We start from the raw sequence: 21,736 nt of genomic DNA on the forward strand, positions 1-21,736 counted from the left end.
GGCATAATTTCAGGACAGCTGAGCATTGGGTTTGGGAATTGGGACGGCACTGAGTGTGCTAATCCTGACTTGGCCACTGACTTCCTGTGTGGGCTCGGTTAAGTCGCTTTGCCTCCATTTCCTCAATTTCCACATCTGTGAAAGGCCAGGAGTGTTGAAGTCTGTACTGCGTTTCATAATGGTCTTCCAGGAAGTTGTGAAAGCCTAATAGCTTGGGACAAAATGCTAGTAAATATACAACCAAGAACCAGGGATGGGAATGAACTAATAGTGTAGGTCCCTTCCACCTCTAATTTCTGGGATCTTCTGAATTTCATGACTGTATTCGCAATGGGCTGATGCATTAATCCACACCAGCTGATGAGCACTTGAATCGTGGCCAAGGCCTTGAGTAGGGGAAGGTGCCCTTTTTTAAGTTAGACAAGACAGTGACCCTGCATTGCTTTGGTTTGAACCTGGGTACCCATTAAAGATTTCAGACTGCACAGCAAGGCTGAATCAATAAAAGGGAGGAGGCGCCTCAGGAAAAAGCCTTTGACAATAGTCGTGGAGACAGAACACCCTTTTAGCCCTGGAAGAGCCCCTTCCTGGTCACAGCTGAAGTGATGTGAATCAGACACCTTTAACAGTCAATGGAAAAAATAATAATTTTTAAGAAATCCCAAAACACATTCAGTTAATACCAAATTGTGACCTTGTGGATAGAGCACTAGCCTGGGACTCAGAAGACCTGAATTCTACTCCCGGCTCTCCTACAAGTTTGCTGGGTGACCTTGGGCAAGTCATTTCACCACTCTGTGCCTCATTTTCCGCATCTGTAAAATGGGGCTAGAGATACTGACCTCCCTTGTGAAATGCTTTGAGATCTAATAATGAAAAACACTATATAAGAGCTAAGCATTATTATTTGTTTACTATTATTAGTCTTGAAAATTGACTTTTCAGAACTCTGTTTATACATGACTTTGTATGAGTTTTCTCAGCCAATATTAAGAATATAAATTCTGTTTTTCTGTTTCATTTACTGTAATATGCTGTGTGAAACCTTTCTCTCAAGTGAGTGAGTTTATTCATTATACTGTCTGCCTTTCCCTGTCCCTAATCCTAATGAAATATATTTGAGTTGTTAGGGTTGTGGGAACTAACTTAACTGTACTTTATTATTATTGTCTAGATAGTTAATTCAAAGGCTATCTTATGGCTTATACAGTATTTTCTGGGCTTTAAGGTTTTGTAGAGACTAATCAGCAGCTGACAGAGTTGGAAAGCTGCTTTATCCCTGACTTTTTCCAACATCCAGACTACGAAAGCCTTTTTCATAAGTTGATTTGTACAAGGACAATCTGGATCTTGGATTTAGTTATCAGACAAGAAAGTTTAGTTCTCTCAATATTTTTGTTGACATATATAATAATTAGCCAGTGCATTCTTCCTAAAACATAGTATGGGGCACAACCGGCTGATCAGAGAGATTTAGCAATGGGGCAGGCTGTGAAAGAGCAAGTTGTCCGCTTCCCTGCAAGTGTTACCAAACCACAGAGGAAGCTAAAGCTAGAAACCGTCTTTTATTTTCAATCCTCATATTGGATACACTGAATACTTAATGCACGTCCATTTTTGGTAAGCAGTAAATAATAAAATGTCACTTGTCTAGGCTTCGTGTCTTATTGTCCCAGGCGTCCAAGTAATAGGATTTTCCTAGTCTACTTCCCCTTTGAGGGAACTTCAGTATCACCGTTGGCCAACTTTCTCATACATAGCTGTCAAATAGTGGTGTGTAGGGGTTGCATATGACAAATCAAGTAGGGTAGAAAATACAAGCCTAGAAATTGTCCTGCCACCCAAGAGTCGAGACGTTTGTTGCTTGGTGTTAGGATTACACTGTGTGGATGCTTATGTCCAAATCTTGAGAGAGAGAAGGGGCATGCATTGGGGCGGGGTGGAGAACAAGAAAGGCACGCCCCACCCTCCCCCTGTAATCATCAGGGGCACAGAACTTCTCCGGTCCTGGGCCCACGGAGACAGGGAAGAGCAAGATCCTCCCAGGGCCAGGGCTGTGGGGGAGGAGAGAGTGAATTCCTGCCGGGGCAGGGAGGGGGAGGGAAGAGCGAGCTGGGGCTGGGGCGATGGGGGGCAGGAAGCTCCTTCCGGGGCCGGATGGGGAGAGAGTGAGCTCCTGGTGGGAGGGGTGGGGCAGAATGTGCCCCTCCAAAGGGGTCAAATTTAAATTCCTGAATATGTCTCTCAGAGAGGGTCTCTATGGTCCTTGCTCACAAACGTACTACTGACTGTGAAGACAGTCTTCAGTCAATGAAGTTTAGATTTTTTTAATGGGAATGTTTGCAGTCTGCATCTGTTTAAAACTCAGGAAACATTATTAACATATGATATTGAAAATTAAAATAGTTCTTGTCTGCAAACCAGGACAGTATACTGTTCTGTTACTTGATTTAAAAATAGTCCTAGAAATACATTACCCTTCTAATGCCTTTTCAAAGCTCCTTTAAACTTCAGCCAGTGAGTGTAAATATTGGTAGAGGTCTCATGGGACCATTTATGTGCTTAAAGTTAAGCAAGCATTTGTATAAGTGTTGGCAAGAATGGCACTAGTGAGATAAGATTAACTCCTTCCTTCTTCACAGTGAGGATGTGCCAAGGCCAATTATATTGAGTTCCTGACAGAAATACCTCAACAACTCTTCTAACCAGTTTGCAGGAAGCTATTATTTTTAGGCCGAACTGTGCAACTGTTGTTTGCACGACTTTGCATAAGTAATCCAATGAAAGTGGAGTAAGTGTGCATCACCACTAGTGTGGGTTACAAAATTGAGTTTATTATGTATAGAAATGTTTTCAATTCAACTTCTGTCTTGTAAACATGTATTGTCTTAGTTACTACAGTTTGGGGGCCAGATTGTGCCCCATTGAAATTAACAGGACATTTTCCCATTGATTTCTGTGGAACAGGAGCAGGCTGTCTGTATTGCAAACTAGCACAAAACTTTTAGAAATTAAGACTTTAAAATGCTAATCACATAATACACTATCAAGTCTTGTGTCAAAGATGTGGTTATGAAAGATGAGAACCACTGACCTTTCATTTAGGGCTTTGGGACATTGTTTAGGTAGATAACCAGTTCTGATTGGGACAGCATCACTTCTTAAAGTTTGTAAAGACTAAAACAAATTTTGTTTCATTTTATAGGATAAGAAGGCTTATTTGGACATCATTCATACCTACATGGAAGTCCATGGAACCGTCCACGGGGCAAGTACTGTCCATATGCCCAGCTACGTGAAAAACCATGGCATACTTAGTGGGCGGGATTTGCAGTTTCTGCTGAGAGAAACAAAAGTAAGCTTATTGCCAAGAGGAAAAAACGCTAAAACCACTAAAGAATTACTGTACTTGAACTCAAATGCCATCTTGCCATTAGTTGACACCTGCATTAAGGGGCTTTAGAAACACACGGCCAAATAAAAAGGAATTTAACCTGGCCTTTGGGTATGTACAAGCACCTAAGAATGCCCTAACAACTGTGCATGCGCTTGACAAACTAGCAGCCACTTATAGAAAACTTGGCTCATGCCATCCAGCCTAGGAGAGACATCTTAAAACCAGTTTCAAAACATCATTAAACTCATTTTTCCTTTTTTGTAACTGAAAAGCACAGCAAAGAGATTATAATCTGTGAGAATGTAGTTCATTTTTAAATCCACAATTTAAAAGCTAGGTGCTATCTGACAACTGCACTGCAGGCTCTCATACACTGCCCTAGCAATTACTTTAACCTGGAGTCACATCTCTCTGTAGTGATAAAAAGCATTTAATTCCCCATTCAGTTACTTCCTCAGCTCCACATGAGCAGAGAGAGAGAGAGACTTTTAGAGTTTTCTTTTTGCCTATGGTCCCATAGTCTGCATTTGAACTAAAGTTAAGATAAGAGCAGTGTACACATTTAAATAAACTTTTTTCTCCAGAGGTTAGAACACTTTTTTTTTTTTCAATTTACCATCCAATTCCCTTACCCTTGGACAGTTTTATGCAGGATATAATAAACACATTTTTAGGAGGATAATTTGAAGCATAGAAACTTGTTAGTGGATCAGGTTCAAATAAAATGTGTAATTTTCAGTCAGTGGATTTGTGAAGGAAACGTTTCGTGATTTTTAAATTTGCAAAATGGAATGTATGGAGCCTTTCCACTTTTTTCCCCACTGTTGATGATTTGTTGCTGTGCACTGTTACAATAGAAGCCATTAAAAAGTAAACTCCTTTCAGTCATGCTATGCAGTCTACCACAGAGATCTCTTATTCAAAGTATAGGGAAAAACAGTGGTAGCCTTGCATTTCTGTGCAGCGGCTTTGGGAAAATTGACTCTTTTAAAAGACAACCACTCTGTATGTGTACTTTGTGCCTACACACACAATGTTACTATTTAAAAAGTCATCATGTACTTATATGTGCCACACCAATGTACCTGAGATCACCACAGCTTTCCCCTGTATTTAGAACGTGAAATTACTGTGTTAATCATGGATTCCACTGTGGGTAAATATTGACATTTTAATAATAACCTGAGCATAAATCTCTCCAGTTAAATTTGTTCTCTTCGCTGGTTAAAACAGAAATCATGTTCAACTGCTTATTAACTTCCAGGATGCTTATCACAACTTGCAGAGCACATGATACTGTTTATAACTTCTTATAACTAAATAATAGTTTTTACCTCTAATCATTCTTCAGTAACATGAGTCTTCCTAGGGCTCTTTTTACTTGTATTACACTAAAAATCCTAGTTTTCATTAAGCAGTTTTACATAGCTGTTATTGAATCATCTAATAACGATAGCCTAGTAACTGTCAAAATAAAAGGTGGGAGTTGGGTTTTGTTTTTGTGTGATTTGGCTACTGATATTTTGATCCAAATTACATTGATCAGATTGATTAGTGACTGAATTAAATGGAAGGCACTGTAGTTGTAAAGTGCTCATGAGAGCTGTCTGGATGAAAGAAGTAACATAAAATGTCACTATCATTTTGCCAAAGTACTGAAGTCTTTAAAAATGTTGGATCCCTGCAATGCACCTTGCAAAAATCTACAATTCATGAGAGTTTGAAAGGGTTTCCACATTATTGCTATGCTTTGATTCTTCCCTGACACTGTAGTTTTGAGAGTTCACTATATTTCTCAAATGATGGTGTTTAACAGCTGTAGGTTCTTGAGAGACCGGTATTGAAATGCTAGCCTATTACATCTGCTTTTAAATAATCTCTTCAAATATAATCTTTGCTTCTTTAAATTGGATCTTTACATTTATATTGGTGACATTTTTCAAATATATTAGTCTTTCTGTTTTTCAAATATTTTCCGTGTTTCTTATTTAATAAATTGATATTTCATAATTATCAAAGCTCTCTTAAACAAAGGATTTGCTTGCTTGTACGTAGCCAGGCTAACATTTAAAAAACTGATGACAGGTAGCGAAGATATCAGATCTGTTGTCCTGATTTTTAGGGTCTAGTCTTATTCTCAAATAAGTCAATTAAAATGAGATGTCTTGCTATGTCATGACCAAATGAGATTGCTTGTTGATAATATGGGCCCTTATGATGTGGGTTGTCATTTCTCTTATTTTTAGTATGTCTGACATTTAGTCACTCTGATATATTTAGCTTTACACTTGCTTTAATAAAAAATAAATAACAGCAGCCTGAGATTGAGAGTGTTAACTGAGATTTATAAAGTAGTCAGATTTGAATTAAAAAAATCTAATATCTAGGATTAGTATCTCATCGATAGTATAGTGACTGGTCACCTGACTTGACATCTGTATGTGATCTGATCACAGTACTAAATTAGTCCTCCGCTAGTGTTTGCTGTTAGTGTTTACTGTGACTGTGCATTTGAATATTTTGTTCCTGGCTTTCCTGCAGGGCAGGAGAGAATAGCTTGACATGATTATAAAACACCTTCACTTTGACTATTCACTTGTATCTGCATCAGCTGGTTTGTTGCATCTTGGTGGGCTGGCTTCTTTGTATCAAGTTAATCATGGAAACCCCACATTCTAATATTGCATTGCTAAAGGCCAGTGAGAACAGTATTTTTCCCAAAAGCAATATATCCTGAAAGACATGATCTGGTAGTTTAACAAATCTCCTAACATGCACGTGCACATTCCCTGGTTGTGGCTCTAATCCTATTTAAGTGTAGGCACTAGAAGAAGCCACTCTCCTCCTCCCTTCTTATGCAATACCTGTATAAAGTGGTCTAGCAAATTGTTAATGGTTCAGTTATGTGTCTCCGCTCACTAGATCATAGTGTATAGTCAGGACACCAGAAGCACTAAAATGATGACTGCCATAGCCAATGGTGAACCTGGTATCTGTATGTTCAATTGCAGCTTCAAGTATAAACCTGCTATTTTTTTCAGCTTTGCCTCTAAAATAATAATAATAATAAACCTTCAGAGACACTTTTACCTTCAGAAGTTCCATTTCTAAGCATAAGTTTTCAGACATAAAGGGCCAACCACATTCTTTCATAGCTGTGAACTCCAGTATTGTACTTCCCAGTTCGTGCAAAGTCTCAAACAAGGATTCTGTCCTTGAAAAGTCAGAGATCACTACAAATTATAATTAAGTCCATCATGAAATACAGATGCCCACAAGTATGTCAGTATGGAGCACCCTCAAATTTTTTCCATCTCAAACTAGATCCAATTTCTGCAACACATTCCAAGAACCAGTAGATGACCACGAAAGTGTGATTTTTGATCACTGCTTTGCAAGCCCCAAATATATGGTTGAAACGTCTGAAATAGTTTAGTTGCTCACAATCATCATCAAGAGCTTGAAGCTGCCACTATATTGTGTGGCTTATAGACCAGAATTTGAAAATGGCTTTCAAAAGAGGCATTTTTCAAATAGGGAGAACTTATAAAATGGCTAGCTTAAGTGTGTGGTTGATGTAGTGCATAACAACAGCTAGACCTCAAATTTTCTGATTGAACAGTTTCCCTTTGGAAAATGCTGATTGGACGGAATTGAAATGTTCCGCTGGGAACGTGGGGATTCTCTCGAAGCTTTCCTGCCTAACCCAGGCTCCTAGACTCCCTGGGCTGCCAGGAAGGCAGTTGGGGAGTTCAGATTGGAAATTTTTTACAAAATTCAATTTTCGTTCTTCCAAAACAGAATTCTCTGAAAATGTCCATCATGCATCTCTCATGTCCACTCCACCCCCAATGTGGAAAATTTCATGACTCCCAACTTTCCATTCTGTTTCTGAACAAAATTTTTTTTAGAAATGAGAAATTCCCTGCAGAATAGAACTTCCAGTTTCCATATAGCTGTAATAACATAAGGAGTGTCTTATTAACATTTGGCTGCAGAGTGTAACAATCTCTAAAACAGAAATCATGTTCAGCTATTGTGCAGGCTGTATTAAGCAAGCAGACTTAGTAACTTTCTCATGCTGCAGTTTACACAGCAGTATAGTTAAAAGAAGCTTATTGGGAGCACAGTGCTATATTTTCTGCTTCCATGAATTTCACAGTGGAGGGAATCCATTCTAAAGGTGTTTCTCTCATTTACAAGAGCTTTTCCAGTGAGCTTTTCACATGGTGAGAAAAATGTATCTGAGTTACACTCCATTGTTGGGAGCCTCTCAGCTCTGGGCCATCTCTCTTTTTGCAGTTCAGAATAGAGTGTATTATAAAATAGTTCAGCATTGTTGCACTCACAGATGGTGCTAAACCTATCCGTGCCAGAGAATAGATTAAACTTTTTAGGTAAGCAAAGGATATTAATATGAGAGAGAGACCAAAAAGAAAACTTAGTAAAGTTTTGTGGGTTTATCGAACTGTAACGCTTGGGGTGTGATCTGGTATATACCAAATACATTTTTAAATATTCATCTTCATCTAGCTCAGTAACTGTACAAATCTATTTTCGATTCTATTTTTTGCCGTTATTTGCAAAGTCTGCATACCTGAGTTTTTCTGAACTATTATAGTATTGACAGTAATGATCTAGTACAATGGTCACCAACCGGTCGATCCTAGAGGATCTCCCAGTTGATTGCGATCTCCGGCGGTGCAGCATGGCTGCTGCTAAGGCCACACGCTGCTCCCAGAAGCGGCCAGCACGGCCCCGGGGGTCGGGGGACAGAGGTGTCTCCCTTTGCGTGCTGCTTCTGCCTGCAAGCACCACCCTGGCAGCTTCCATTGGTTGGGAGAGCTGCGGGGGCAATGCTTGCAGAGAGGGGCAGCACGCAGAGCCACATGCCCTCCGCCCTCCCCCGAGCATCTAGTACCCATCACAGAGAGGAGCAACCTGCATCACCTATTTCCTCTAGTAGATCTGATCCTCCAGAGGAATCCTTTGAGCAATCTTAGAACCAGTGAAGGAATCTCCTCCCGCCGGCCAACATCTCCTGATCCCTGGTGGCTAATTTTAAACACTTCCAGGACCTGGTCAAAAGGGACAGAGACTACTTGCGGATTCCCCTCAAGGAGGTTACAGAGTCTCATCATAAGCTACTTGACATTCTTCACTCACCCTCATTGGTCCACATAGCCTTACCTGTCAATGAGGCTCTTCTAGATCCAGCAAAGATCATTTGGCACACCCCAGAGTCTATTCTGCCTACAGGCAAAAGAATGGAAAAGAAGTATTATGTTCCAGCAAAGGATTTGGAGGTTTTATTTTCCCATCCCTCACCTGACTCCATGGTAGTGGATGCAGGGAATGAAAGTGGTAGGCAGCACCACGCTAAATCCAGGACTCATGACAAAGACCACAAATCCCTGGACATACCAGGGAGAAAGTCTTACTCCTCAGCATCCCTACAGCTTAGAATTGCCAATTACCAGGCTTTGGCAAAATACAACTGTGTCAATTATAACAAGTTAACCTCGTTCATCAACTGTCTGCCAGCGGAACACAGGGAGCAGTTCCAGGCAATTGTTGAGGAGGGCCAACTACTTGCCAGGACAATCTTTCAAGCCTCCCTCGATGCTGCTGATACTGCCACCAGTTGGATCGCTACAGCGGTGGTGATGAGAGGATCCTCTTGGCTCTGGCTCTGTGATTTCCCAAAGGAAGTTCAGAGTACAGTTGGAGACCTTCCTTTTGATGGACCTAAGTTGTTTGCAGATAGAATGGACGAGTCTCTGTGACCCTTGAAGGATTCTAGAGCGATTTTATGTTCTCTTGGCATCTATGCTCCTACATACAAGAGAAAACTCAGCAAGTCTCAGACAGCCCAGAGATCCTGTCCCGTCCAATTCCTTCCCTTCCGGAGGACATAGCCACACCAGAAAAAGCAGAGGTTTCAGAGAAGGAAATATCTGCTTCTGAGCCTCCCATCTCGCACCTGTCCATTTCTAAGCAGCAATTCTGACATGTTGGTCGAGTGTCTGAACTACCATCCTCTTCAGCTGCACTGAGTCATCAGCCTTTCTCCCTTCAGTAACCACCTTCACCATTTCAGGCGAGTCTGGGAGTTGATCACTATGGGTCTTGGAGATCATCTCCACAGGTTATACAATCTACTTTACCTCACTTGCACCAACAAATCCCCTTTCCCCGTCCCTTTTCAAGGACCCGTCTCATGAGACCATGCTTCATCAAGAAATAGACACTCTCTTACGAATGGGAGCTATAGAACCAATCCCTGTACAGGACAGAGGGAAGGGGTTTTATTCAAGATACTTCCCGCTACCAAAAAAGAGTAGCGTTTGGAGACCCATCCTAGACCTGAGACTACTCAACACCCGTGTGAAGGCGCAGAAGTTCAAAATGGTGATGCTTCCAGCAATAATTCTTTCCTTTGTGCAAGGGGATTGGTTCTCAGTGCTCAACCTTCAAGATGCATATTTACACATTGCGGGATGGGTGGATAGCAAACAATTCCTCCATTTTATTGTTGGCCAGGACCACTTACAATACCAAGTGCTCCCCTTTGGCTTATCATCTGCCCTGAGGGTCTTTTTGAAGGTCATGTTGATAGTAGCAGCACAGCTTCGCTCTGCAGGAAATGTATTTTAATATTCCGTTACCTGGACGATTGGTTGCTGAAAGGCCGCTCTCTGGAACTAACATTGCAGGCAACTTCTGAAGCCATAGGCCTCTTCCTTGAATTGGGCCAACAACTGAACATACAAAAATCCCCCTTGGCCACAGTACAGAACCTAGAGTTCAGAGCGGCACATCTCAGTTCAGTGACAGTAAGAGCCTACCTTCCTTGCTACGGGTTTGTGGCTCTTTCCAGCATAGCAAACACAATTCAGTTCAGCCCCCAAACCATAGTCCGTTCCTGGGGCATATAGCAACCACCACCTTCGTGACAGAACATGCCAGACTTCGAATGCACTGCCTTCAAGGGTGACTCCAGACTGGCTGTTCACCCACCAAGCAGTATGCTTCTTTCTGTACCTACCATTGTGAAACAATCCCTCGACAGGTGGAAGGTCCATCACAACATGTGCACAGGAGTTCCCTTTGCACATCCTCCCCCAGCAGTCTCAATGCTTACACGATCCAGGGCAAGTGGAAGCATCAAGAGACAATACTACACGTCAATCTCCTTGGATTCAGAACGATCAAATATGCCTGTCACCGATTCCTACCACTAATCAAGGATAAACACACAAAGATCATGATGGACAATATATCACGTGTTTTACATCAGTTGCCAAAGAGGAGCAAGATCCCCTTCCCTTTGTACTGAGGCTGTCAGACTCTGGAACTAATGCATACAAAACTAAATCACTATCTCAACGTCCTGTCTCCCGGGCATTCAGAACGTGACTGCGGATGCACTCAGCAGACACTTCTTCCAAGATCACAAGTGGGAAATAGACCCCGACATATTGCACCAGATATCCTGTCAATGGGATGCTCCCCCTCGGATAGACTTGTCTCCACGGCATCAAACAAAAAATGCACCCTTCTGCTTGAGAGGTAGATTGGGTCACCAATCCTAAGGGGATGCTTTTCACCTTCAGTAGTTGTCAGCCCTACTGTATGCATTCCCGATGACTCCCCTAAAAGTCAGTTATGCACAAAATAAAGAAAGAGCCAGAGACATTCTAATAGTTCTGACCTGGCCCAGCTGTCTGGTTGCCCTCCAATTACTCTCTACACCACTCCCCATCTCCTTTCCCAGGAGGGCAGGAAGATTTTCCATCCCAGTCTCATGATGCTTCATCTCAAAGCATGGTTGGCCGATGGCTCATGGGAATAGAGACAGCCTGCTCAGGAGATGTAAAAAGAGCACTATTACACAGTAGAAAACAATCTACTCATTACATGCATTCTCAAAAGTGGACATTGCTTGCCAGTTGGTGTGACTACAGACAACTTACACCGATGACCTCATCACTAGACTACACCCTACCTCTGAAAACCTCGGATCTATCGATGAGCTCCATAAGAGTCCACCTGGCACCCATTATGGCTTTTCACCCTCAATAGAGGGCTGTTCCGTCTTTGCCTACCCAAGCACAGTGAGATTCCTTAGAGAGCTGGGAAACCTCTGTCTGCCAGTCCAATGCCCTACCCCAGTATGGGACCTCAATCTGGTCCTTAAATGCCTAACAAGACAGTCCTTCGAACCTCTGGCTACCTGCTCACTTCTCCATTTGTCAGTGAGGACAGCATTCCTGATAGCCATCACGTTGGAATGATGGGTTGGAGAAATAGGGGCCCTGATGGCATACCCCGAACTCAGGGTTTTTTAAGGACAGGGTCATGCTGCGGCCCCACCCCAAAATCTTACCTAAGCTTTCTTCCATGTTCCATCTCAATCAGCCCATTCACTTGCCAGTCTTCCACCCCCAACTGTATCTAAATCCCCAGATGCCCTGCTGCACACCCTGGATGTCAAGAGAGCTCTGGTCTTCTATATAGACAAGACAAAAAAATCTTTCAGAAAGACCCAATACGTTATCCATCTCACTAGCAGACATATCAAAAAGGTAGGCTATCTCTAACTAGAGACTTTCTAAGTGGATATCAGACTGCATTTACTCTTGTTACCAATCTTGTAACAGTCAACCACCTTTGCTTATATGCACTAATTCTACAAGGTCTATCGCCACTTCCATGGCCTTTCTGGAAAATGTGCCAATCATTAAAATCTGTAGAGCTGCTACTTGGGCATTTATACATACATTCACCGAACATTGTGCTATAACTCACGACTCTGCCTCTGATATTGTGTTTGGCTTAGCTGTACTTTCCATCACTCTGTACTCAACTCTGAAGCCCCTTCTGCCTTAGGGCAGGTCACTAATTTAGCGTGATCTGGATGGCTTGGTAAATTGTGTGCAAGCAAGAACGTAGGCCATACCTGGGATGGAGGGGCTCTCTCATGGAAAGCAGTGATTCTGAAAAAGATTTTGGGATTGTGGTGGATAATGAGCAGAACATGAGCTCCTAGTGTGACACTGTGACCAAAAGAGCTAACGTGATTTATGGGATGTATAAACAGGGGAATCTCAAGTAGGAGTAGAGAAATTATTTTATCTTTGTATTTGGCACTGGTGCAACTGCTACTGGAATACTGTGTCCAGTTCTGGTATCCACAGGTCAAGAAGGATGTTGATACACTGTAGAGGGTTCAGAGATGAGCCACAACAATGATTAAAGGATTAGAAAACATTCCTTATAATGACAGACTCAAAAAGCTCAGTCTTTTTAGCTTACTAAAGAGAAGGTTAAGGGGTGACTTGATTTACAGCAGTGGTTCTCAAACTTTTGTACTCGTGACTTCTTTCACATAGCAAGCCTCTTGAGTGTGATTCCCCCTTATAAATTAAAAACACTTTTTAATATATTTAACACCATTATAAATGCTGGAAGCAAAGCGGGGTTTGGGTTGGGGCCTGACAGCTCGCGACCCCCCATGTAATAACCTCATGACCTCCTGAGGGGTCCTGGCCCCCAATTTGAGAATCCCTGATTTACAGTCTATAAATATCTGCACTGTAGCAGAGAAAGGAATAACATGAGCCAGTAGCTGAAAGTTGAAGCTAGACAAATTCAGACTGGAAATTAAGCATACATTTTTAGCAAGGAGAGTAATTAACTGTTGGAACAAGTTATCGTGGGTCATGGTGGAGTCTGCGTCACTCACAATTTTTAAATCAAGATTTGATGTCTTCCTAAAAGATCTGCACTAGGAATTATTTGGGAAAGTTCTATGTCCTGTTTAACACAGGTCAGACTAGATGGTCACACTGGTCCCTTCTGGCCTTGGAATCTATAAATCTATTAATAAGGAAGCAAACATTCCTTGATCCCCTTCAGACTCTGCAAGGAACCTAAAGGGTGAGAGTAAGCAGTCTGACTTCCTAACCTAGTAGTCCAACACCATATTACATGGGGGGTAAGGAAGCCTTCTCCCTGCACCCAGTTCAAAACTCTGCCTGGGTTAAATGGGTGAGCATTTTCCAAACACACTTGGTCCACATGCATTTAAAAATGCAGCCGTCAGTTCCCAGATGCTTGATTGCTTCTGTTGGACTTTTGATGCAATTTGACATGCAACATTTGTTACATACCTACGCTTACAAAGTATTCTGACAGATTGTTGTAGCCTTTTCACAAATAATAAGCTGCCTGTAATGGAAAGGATTTGTAGATTAGAGCAGAATGAGAATGAGTTAATGGAAATGTGTCACACTCCTTTAAGCTTTGCTTTTGAAACGCATCAGATATGATTTTCATGAGTTAATTTAAATTTTATTATTTCAATTGTACTATTACTCATTTGTGTGAAAGTTATACATTGATTTCCTGACTGTTTGGGCTACATTGAAGAAGCATAGCTTAAATATGGATAAGAAATACTTACTATTAGAGTCTCTAAGATTTTCAAATTAGTGCCCAACTGGTGATGGTGTATTTGTTTGATTGTGTTGATGGTACCCAGTGCTGCCAAAATATAAAGACATGGTCTTTTTTTTTTTTCCATGGAGCTTACTCTAAATAAACAGAACACAGAATAGATGCAAAATTTTTCAGGAATGCATGGCATCAATTTAGGGGAGGTAGTGAATTCCTTATCCATACAACTATACTGTTCTCCATATCTAACTAAAAACAACGCACAGTAGAATTGTTAGTGACATTTCAAATCCTTTAGTTAATGGTTGAGCCAGGTATCTGCTTAAGCTAATTTTAAGGGTTCAGTTTAACTGTCAATGTTTCTCAAAAATTATTAAAATTTCCTGTGCAATTTAATAAATGTAATGTGTCCGCAAGGCCCTATTTTCAGGAAGTTGTTTCTTGAAGTCTTCTGAGGTGAAACTTAGAATGACAGTTTTTCATCTAGAAGGAAATGTACTGTATGTTTTATTTTATATATAAATTTTATTATATACAATTTTAACTGTGTGTGTGTGTGTGTGTGTGTGTGTAACTAGTTTAAAATTGTATAGCCTAGTTTTTGTTGAGAATTATTTCCATTTTTACATTTTCTCCATAACGCTTTTTTTTGTAATCAAAAAAGTTTCCTTCAAATATTTGTTTGCTAGACATGTCTTAGAAGGAGCTGCTTGCAGTGCACTTGCTATTTTGAAGGAGAAATTTGCTGCTATTTCTAATATCAACATTTAACTTTTATTGCACAAATACAGAATGGGGGAAAACTGGCTTGGCAGCAGCACTTCTGAGAAGGATCTGGGAGTTGTGGTGTATCACAACCTCAGCATGAGTCAGCAATGCGATGCTGTAGCAAACAAAGCAAATTCAATTTTAGGTTGTATAAACAGAGGCGTAGCATGCAAATCACAGGAGGTAATAGTACTGCTCTACTCAGTGCTGGTTAGGCCTCAGATGGAGTACTGTGTCTAACTTTGGTCACCAATGTATAGAAAGGATGTAGAGAAACTGGAAAGGATCCAGAGGTGAGTGACAAAGATGATCAAAGGGATGGAATGCAAGCCATATGAGCAAAGGCTGAAGGAAATGGGTATGTTTAGTTTGGAAAAGAGGCGATTCAGAGGGGAATATGATAGCCGTCTTCAGAATGGCTGCCATAAAAAAGATGGAGAAAAGTTATTCTTTTGCCACAGAGGGCAGGACAAGAGGCAGTGGGTTCAAACTATAGCATAGCAGATTTAGATTAAATTTTAGGAAAAACTTCCTAACTGTAAGAACAGCAAGAAAATGGAACAGATTGCCTTCGGAGGTTGTGGAAGCTTCTTCACTGGAGGTTTTCAAAAGGAGGCTGGAAAGCCATCTGCCTTGGATGATTTAGACATAACAAATACTTCATCTTGGCAGGGGGTTAGACTAGATGACCCTTGCAGTCCTTTCTAACCCTGTGATTCTATGATTGCACAGAGATTCAGTATTCTCAGAGTTGGGGAGGGACATTAACATTTCAAGCTGTTCTGTGGATTTCTTTTTTTAGAGCCAGTCAGCTCATAATGTTAAACTGCTAATGCCAGGGGCTAGAGAGGATTAAAGGCCTAATGTTGCAATACCTATCTACAACAGGGCCGATATTACAAATTTATGCTTCAAATTAAATTAAACTGTTTTTATATGTAGCCTGAAATAGGCTTCTTACTATAGTCACTTAGGATTTTTTTAATTCGAGTTCATTTTTCCTTGAAGTAAAAATTTTAATGGAGAGTATCTTAGTTTGCTAAAGAGAGATAGAATCATAGAATATCAGGGTTGGAAGGGACCTCAGGAGGTCATCTAGTCCAACCCCTGCTCAAAGCAGGACCAATCCCCAACTAAATCATCCCAGCCAGGGCTTTGTCAAGCCTGACCTTAAAAGCTTCTATGGAAGGAGATTCCACCACCTCCCTAGGTAACACATTCCAGTGTTTCACCACCCTCCTAGTGCAAAATGTTTTCCTAATATCCAACCCCTAAACCTCTCCCACTGTAGCTTGAGTCCATTATTCCTTGTTCTGTCATCTGCTACCACTGAGAACAGTCTAGATCCATCCTCTTTGGAACCCCCTTTCAGGTAGTTGAAAGCAGCTATCAAATCCCCCCTCATTCTTCTCTTCTGCAGACTAAACAATCCCAGTTCCCTCAGCCTCTCCTCATAAGTCATGTGTTCCAGTCCCCTAATCATTTTTGTTGCCCTCCGCTGGACATTTTCCAATTTTTCCACATCCTTCTTGTAGTGTGGGGCCCAAAACTGGACACAGTACTCCAGATGAGGCCTCACCGATGTCAAATAGAGGGGAACAATCACGTCCCTCGATCTGCTGGCAGTGCCCCATCTTATACATCCCAAAATGCCATTGGCCTTCTTGGCAACAAGGGCACACTGTTGACTCATATCCAGCTTCTTATCCACTGTAACCCCGAGGTCCTTTTCTGCAGAACTGCTGCCGAGCCATTCGGTCCCTAGTCTGTAGCGGTGCATGGGATTCTTCCGTCCTAAGTACAGGACTCTGCACTTGTCCTTGTTGAACCTCATCAGATTTCTTTTGGCCCAATCCTCTAATTTGTCTACGGCCTTCTGTATCCTATCCCTACCCTCCAACGTATCTACCTCTCCTCCCACTTTAGCGTCACCTGCAAACTTGCTGAGGGTGCAATCCACACCATCCTCCAGATCATTAATGAAGATATTGAACAAAACCGGCCCAAGGACTGACCCTTGGGGCACTCCACTTGATACCGGCTGCCAACTAGACATGGAGCCATTGATCACTACCCGTTGAGCCCAACTATCTAGCCAGCTTTCTATCCACCTCGTCGTCCATTCATCCAGCCCATACTTCTTTAACTTACTGGCAAGAATACTGTGGGAGACCATGTCAAAAGCTTTGCTAAAGTCAAGGAACAACACGTCCACTGCTTTCCCTTCATCCACATAGCCAGTTATCTCATCATAGAAGGCAATTAGATTAGTCGGGCATGACTTGCCCTTGGTGAATCCATGCTGACTGTTCCTGATCACTTTCCTCTCCTCTAAGTGCTTCAGAATTGATTCCTTGAGGACCTGCTCCATGATTTTTCCAGGGACTGAGGTGAGGCTGACTGGTCTGTAGTTCCCAGGATCCTCCTCCTTCCCTTTTTTAAAGATGGGCACTACATTAGCCTTTTTCCAGTCGTCCGGGACCTCCCCCGATCTCCATGAGTTTTCAAAGATAATGGCCAATGGCTCTGCAATCACATCTGCCAACTCCTTTAGCACTCTCGGATGCAGCGCATCCGGCCCCATGGACTTGTGCTCATCCAGCTTTTCCAAATAGTCCCGAATCACTTCTTTCTCCACAGAGGGCTGGTCGCCTCCTCACCGTGCTATGTTGCCCCGTGCAGTAGTCTGGGAGCAGACCTTGTTCGTGAAGACAGAGGCAAAAAAAGCATTGAGTACATTAGCTTTTTCCACATCCTCTGTCACTAGGGTGCCTCCGTCATTCAGTAAGGGGCCCACACTTTCCTTGACTTTCTTCTTGTTGCTAACATACCTGAAGAAACCCTTCTTGTTACTCTTAACGTCTCTTGCTAGCTGCACCTCCAGGTGTGATTTGGCCTTCCTGATTTTTCACTCCTGCATGCCCGAGCAATATTTTTATACTCTTCCCTGGTCATTTGTCCAATCTTCCACTTCTTGTAGGCTTCTTTTTTGTGTTTAAGATCAGGAAGGATTTCACTGTTAAGCCAAGCTGGTCGCCTGCCATATTTACTATTCTTTCTACACATTGGGATGGTTTGTCCCTGTAACCTCAATAAGGATTCTTTAAAATACAGCCGGCTCTCCTGGACTCCTTTCCCCCTCATGTTATTCTCCCAGGGGATCCTGCCCATCAGATCCCTGAGGTGGTCAAAGTCTGCTTTTCTGAGGTCCAGGGTCTGTATTCTGCTGCTCTCCTTTCTTCCCTGTGTCAGGATCCTGAACTTGACCATCTCATGGTCACTGCCTCCCAGGTTCCCATCCACTTTTGCTTCCCCTATTAATTCTTCTCGGTTTGTGAGCAGCAGGTCAAGAAGAGCTCTGCCCCTAGTTGGTTCTTCCAGCACTTGCACCAGGAAATTATCCCCTACACTTTCCAAAAACTTACTGGATTGTCTGTGCACCGCTGTATTGCTCTCCCAGCAGATATCAGGGTGATTGAAGTCTCCCATGAGAACCAGGGCCTGCGATCTAGTAACTTCTGTGAGTTGCCGGAAGAAAGCTTCGTCCACCTCATCCCCCTGATCCGGTGGTCTATAGCAGACTTCCACCACGACATCACCCTTGTTGCTCACACTTCTAAACTTAATCCAGAGACACTCAGGTTTCTCTGCAGTTTCATACTGGAGCTCTGAGCAGTCATACTGCTGTCTTACATACAGTGCAACTCCCCCACCTTTTCTGCCCTGCCTGTCCTTCCTTATCATGTCTTGAATGCATAATTGAATGTCATGTCATGAATGCATGAGGCTTTAGATCTAGTAGGCAGTAGTTGAAACTAGCGTATGCATGGAACTATTCAACGGTGTTGTTTAGAGATTTGTGCCAGCTGTAATTCAGAACTTTTTAACCAACCCATTGTATGCTAATTTTAAATGAAAGAAAATAAAAAGACACATTATTTAATTCAATTTTCTCAGGTGTCAGGGCCAGGAAAGTGGGTGCTTCTAAATAGCTGTTGCACAAGGGTGTGAATTCTTTGTGACAAAACGTTAAATATTTTTCAGTTGGATTTCCTGTTGCCCAATAATTGTCTTTATTATAACACGTACTATATGCTGGCAGTAAGAGCAAGCACTGATACCTTTTCCCCTTCAGTTTAGAATGGTGGAATTGAATTGTTGGCTTGTCACTGCAGTGCTGTTGCTGAGTAGTGGGTCTTTAACTGAAGTTTGCTGCCATCTACTGTGTTTTTATCAGAAGGCTTGTGCAATTTGGCCTGAGTATTTTTATATTGGCAAAAACTACTAAGCTAGTCAGAGGAAAAAAATAAAGTGGCATAGCTAGTCAGTGATGTAACGGTTGTAAAACCTGTACCTACTGGTCTACCAGAGAGCTCTAGCAGTTTTGTTTGAACTGTAATCAAACCACCAAATGTCTTTTTCCCCAAAACATAACTGAAAGGGACTGTTGTTCCATCAGTTTCATGAAAAACCTTCTGTTTAAGTTAGAGTGGATTGGCATAGTTTCCTTTCCAGCCCCTTACAGGAAGATTATTGTTAGACGTGTTTTCCAGGACATTTCATTACTCTCTTTGTTTTGCAGAGAGGGAGAGAGAACAGCCAAATCCTTAGCAACATTTAACATGAAACTTCATTTAAAAGTTCTGTCAGGAATATTACTCATTTCCTTTCAAAACTGTTATGTGGGCATATTTTGTAGGCTTGTAAACTTAAAATCTTTATCATTGTTCATTTTAGCTTAACTCTGAGTTTTTATTGCCTTCTAAAGGGAAACAAAATTAATGGGTGCTAGGTGATGTATCTTTTCTATTTTGCAGTTGTTTGTTGGACTTGGATTTCCATATGAAGGGCCTGCTCCCCTAGAGGCTATTGCTAATGGATGTGCTTTTCTAAATCTAAAATTTAACCCACCAAAAAGCAGCAAAAATACAGACTTTTTTAAAGGCAAGCCTACACTCCGAGAGGTAAGCTTTACTAACACTGATGTTTCAGACATTGCAAAGTATTGGGGCTGTGATACGTCTGAGTTGATGATACTGTTTGTACTGTAATGGTTCTCTGTTTGAGGATTGTACAACAACAAACATTTTATTGAAATAACTGTTTGCTTTGTAATATTACAGTAAAAAACAAAATGTCAAACTAAGGTGCATAATTTACTGCAGACAGAGCAGTTTGTCCTTTTGCCTTAACACAGCAGTGGCCAGAATTGGTAAAATTAGTCCTGTGTAAGACAATTATGTTATAACTAGGCACTATGATAATAAAATAATGAAACCCATGAAGTACTTCTAAGCTATAACTCTGTGTCCATGTATATCTACATTCTTCTAATTATTTTTGACAGACCATATATACAAGTTTCACTTCAAGATCTGACTTTCTATCCAGGGGAAACCTCAGTTGAGATCCCCGTGACTTCCATTAAGGAAATGAGCATCACTGAGCAATAAGTGCATCCTTGTTCAAATAAATATGAATGTTGTACTTACTATTTTTGCAGAGAAGTTTTTGTTAAGATTCTGTTTAGCCATAATTGTAACACTAGCAATGAACTGTGTGTATTTGAATGTGAAGACACTTGGAGAGCCAAACCAATTTTTGAAGAGTGAACAGGAAAAGCAAACTACAAGTCTCCAAAGCATCCAGAATATTTTGTACTCTGAAGGGAAAAGGAGAAGATCAAACAAACTGGCCTCCCATGCAAGGATTTACTGAATATTGTTGTTCATTGTGTTTTGCATTATAATTGCAGCATATCTATGTATGGGTAAAGTTAGGCCTATAACATACTGAAAACATTTAGCATTTATCTAGTCATTTTTTTCTTGTCTTGACATTAGTTAACACACGCTATTGCTTGCAACTTTGAATTTGTTTTTGAATAAGTACTGTGTATGTTAATCAAATGGAGAATGATCTTGTATATGTAAAAGGGAATATGAAGATAAGGAACAGCTTGCATGATAACATTGGTCTGCTTGCAAATGGTGGTTCAACTAGATGAACTGCACATTAAACTCATGCCAATTGGTTGATGAGCGATGCATTTCTACCATTTCTCATTTTAATTAAATAACATAGGTTGCCTGTGCCAAAAAGTTTTGTGCACTGTTCTCAATCTGCTCTACAAATACAATGGATATAGTAGTCCAAATTCACCCCTTTCCTAAGTTTGACTTTATTAACAAAGAAAACAATAATAAAATAGAGGAAATGGCAATTAAAAAATAGAAGAGCTTAAAAAAACTTTCTTCCCAGGTTTGGCTTCTTATAGGGTTTTTCTCGCTCAGGACTGCTCGGTCCTTTTGGATCTTCTCTCTCCAGAAAGCCGTTTCTAGGTCTCTTATGTCCAAGAGCAATAACCAGTCACCTTCCCAGTAAATCATCATAACCCGCTTAACCCTTTATTGGCAGAATCAACACTACTTGAAATGCCATGCCCTGTTAGCCAAACACTGCCAGCCTGCTACAGCATTAACAAAAATAATTGCATTGGACTCTATATAATGTTCAGATTACTAGTGATTTTAATTTTTATAAGCCTTCGTGTAGAACACAAGTGTAGCCAATCAGTATGAATGCTGATTCTACTTTTTACTCCATTATTTATTCTTGAGACAGTAATGCCTGATCGAATGATCAAAAAAGGAGAATGGGAGCCAGGTACATATGAATTCTAATCCTTTCTGTGACTCTTTGGATTTAGGGAAGGTGGTGGTAACAGTGTATCTCAGTTTTTTCACCTGTACAGTGAAAATAAAAGCTCGCAGGAGTGCTGAGAATTCATTAATGTTCATAAAGCATTTTAAAGATGATAATCCTTAATATTTACTTGGCAGAAATAGCATACGGTTACTGTGTTTTTTCTCTTAGTTTAGGTAGAGTTGGTCAAAAAAAAATTGTGAAGAATTTTTCCTACCAAAAAATAGGTTTGTCTGAACTGAATTTTTTGTTGTTGTTTTTCATAGGAAAATTTGAGAGGAAAATATGGTGTTGAATGGACATTTTGTTTTGGCTTAAAATTTTTTGCTGCTTTTTTGTTTCAAAAAACTGAAAAGACATTTTGAAAAGAAACACCAACACAAAACAAAAATTTTTATTTCAACT

The 21,736-nt window shown here is 41.0% G+C and overlaps 1 protein-coding gene across 2 annotated transcripts in view; it reads left to right on the top strand.

The window, feature by feature from the left end:
- Window positions 1–21,736, top strand: part of MGAT5 (alpha-1,6-mannosylglycoprotein 6-beta-N-acetylglucosaminyltransferase) — a 229,209-nt gene that overhangs the window by 186,119 nt on the left and 21,354 nt on the right. For both annotated transcript variants that reach the window (XM_074967256.1, XM_074967255.1), the window contains 2 exons: window positions 3,206–3,355; window positions 19,444–19,590. In XM_074967256.1, the coding sequence (XP_074823357.1) occupies window positions 3,206–3,355; window positions 19,444–19,590 (297 nt within the window). The remainder of the gene's footprint in view (window positions 1–3,205; window positions 3,356–19,443; window positions 19,591–21,736) is intronic.

Source organism: Natator depressus, chromosome 11 (assembly GCF_965152275.1).
Source record: "Natator depressus isolate rNatDep1 chromosome 11, rNatDep2.hap1, whole genome shotgun sequence".
Lineage (NCBI taxonomy): Eukaryota > Metazoa > Chordata > Testudines > Cheloniidae > Natator > Natator depressus.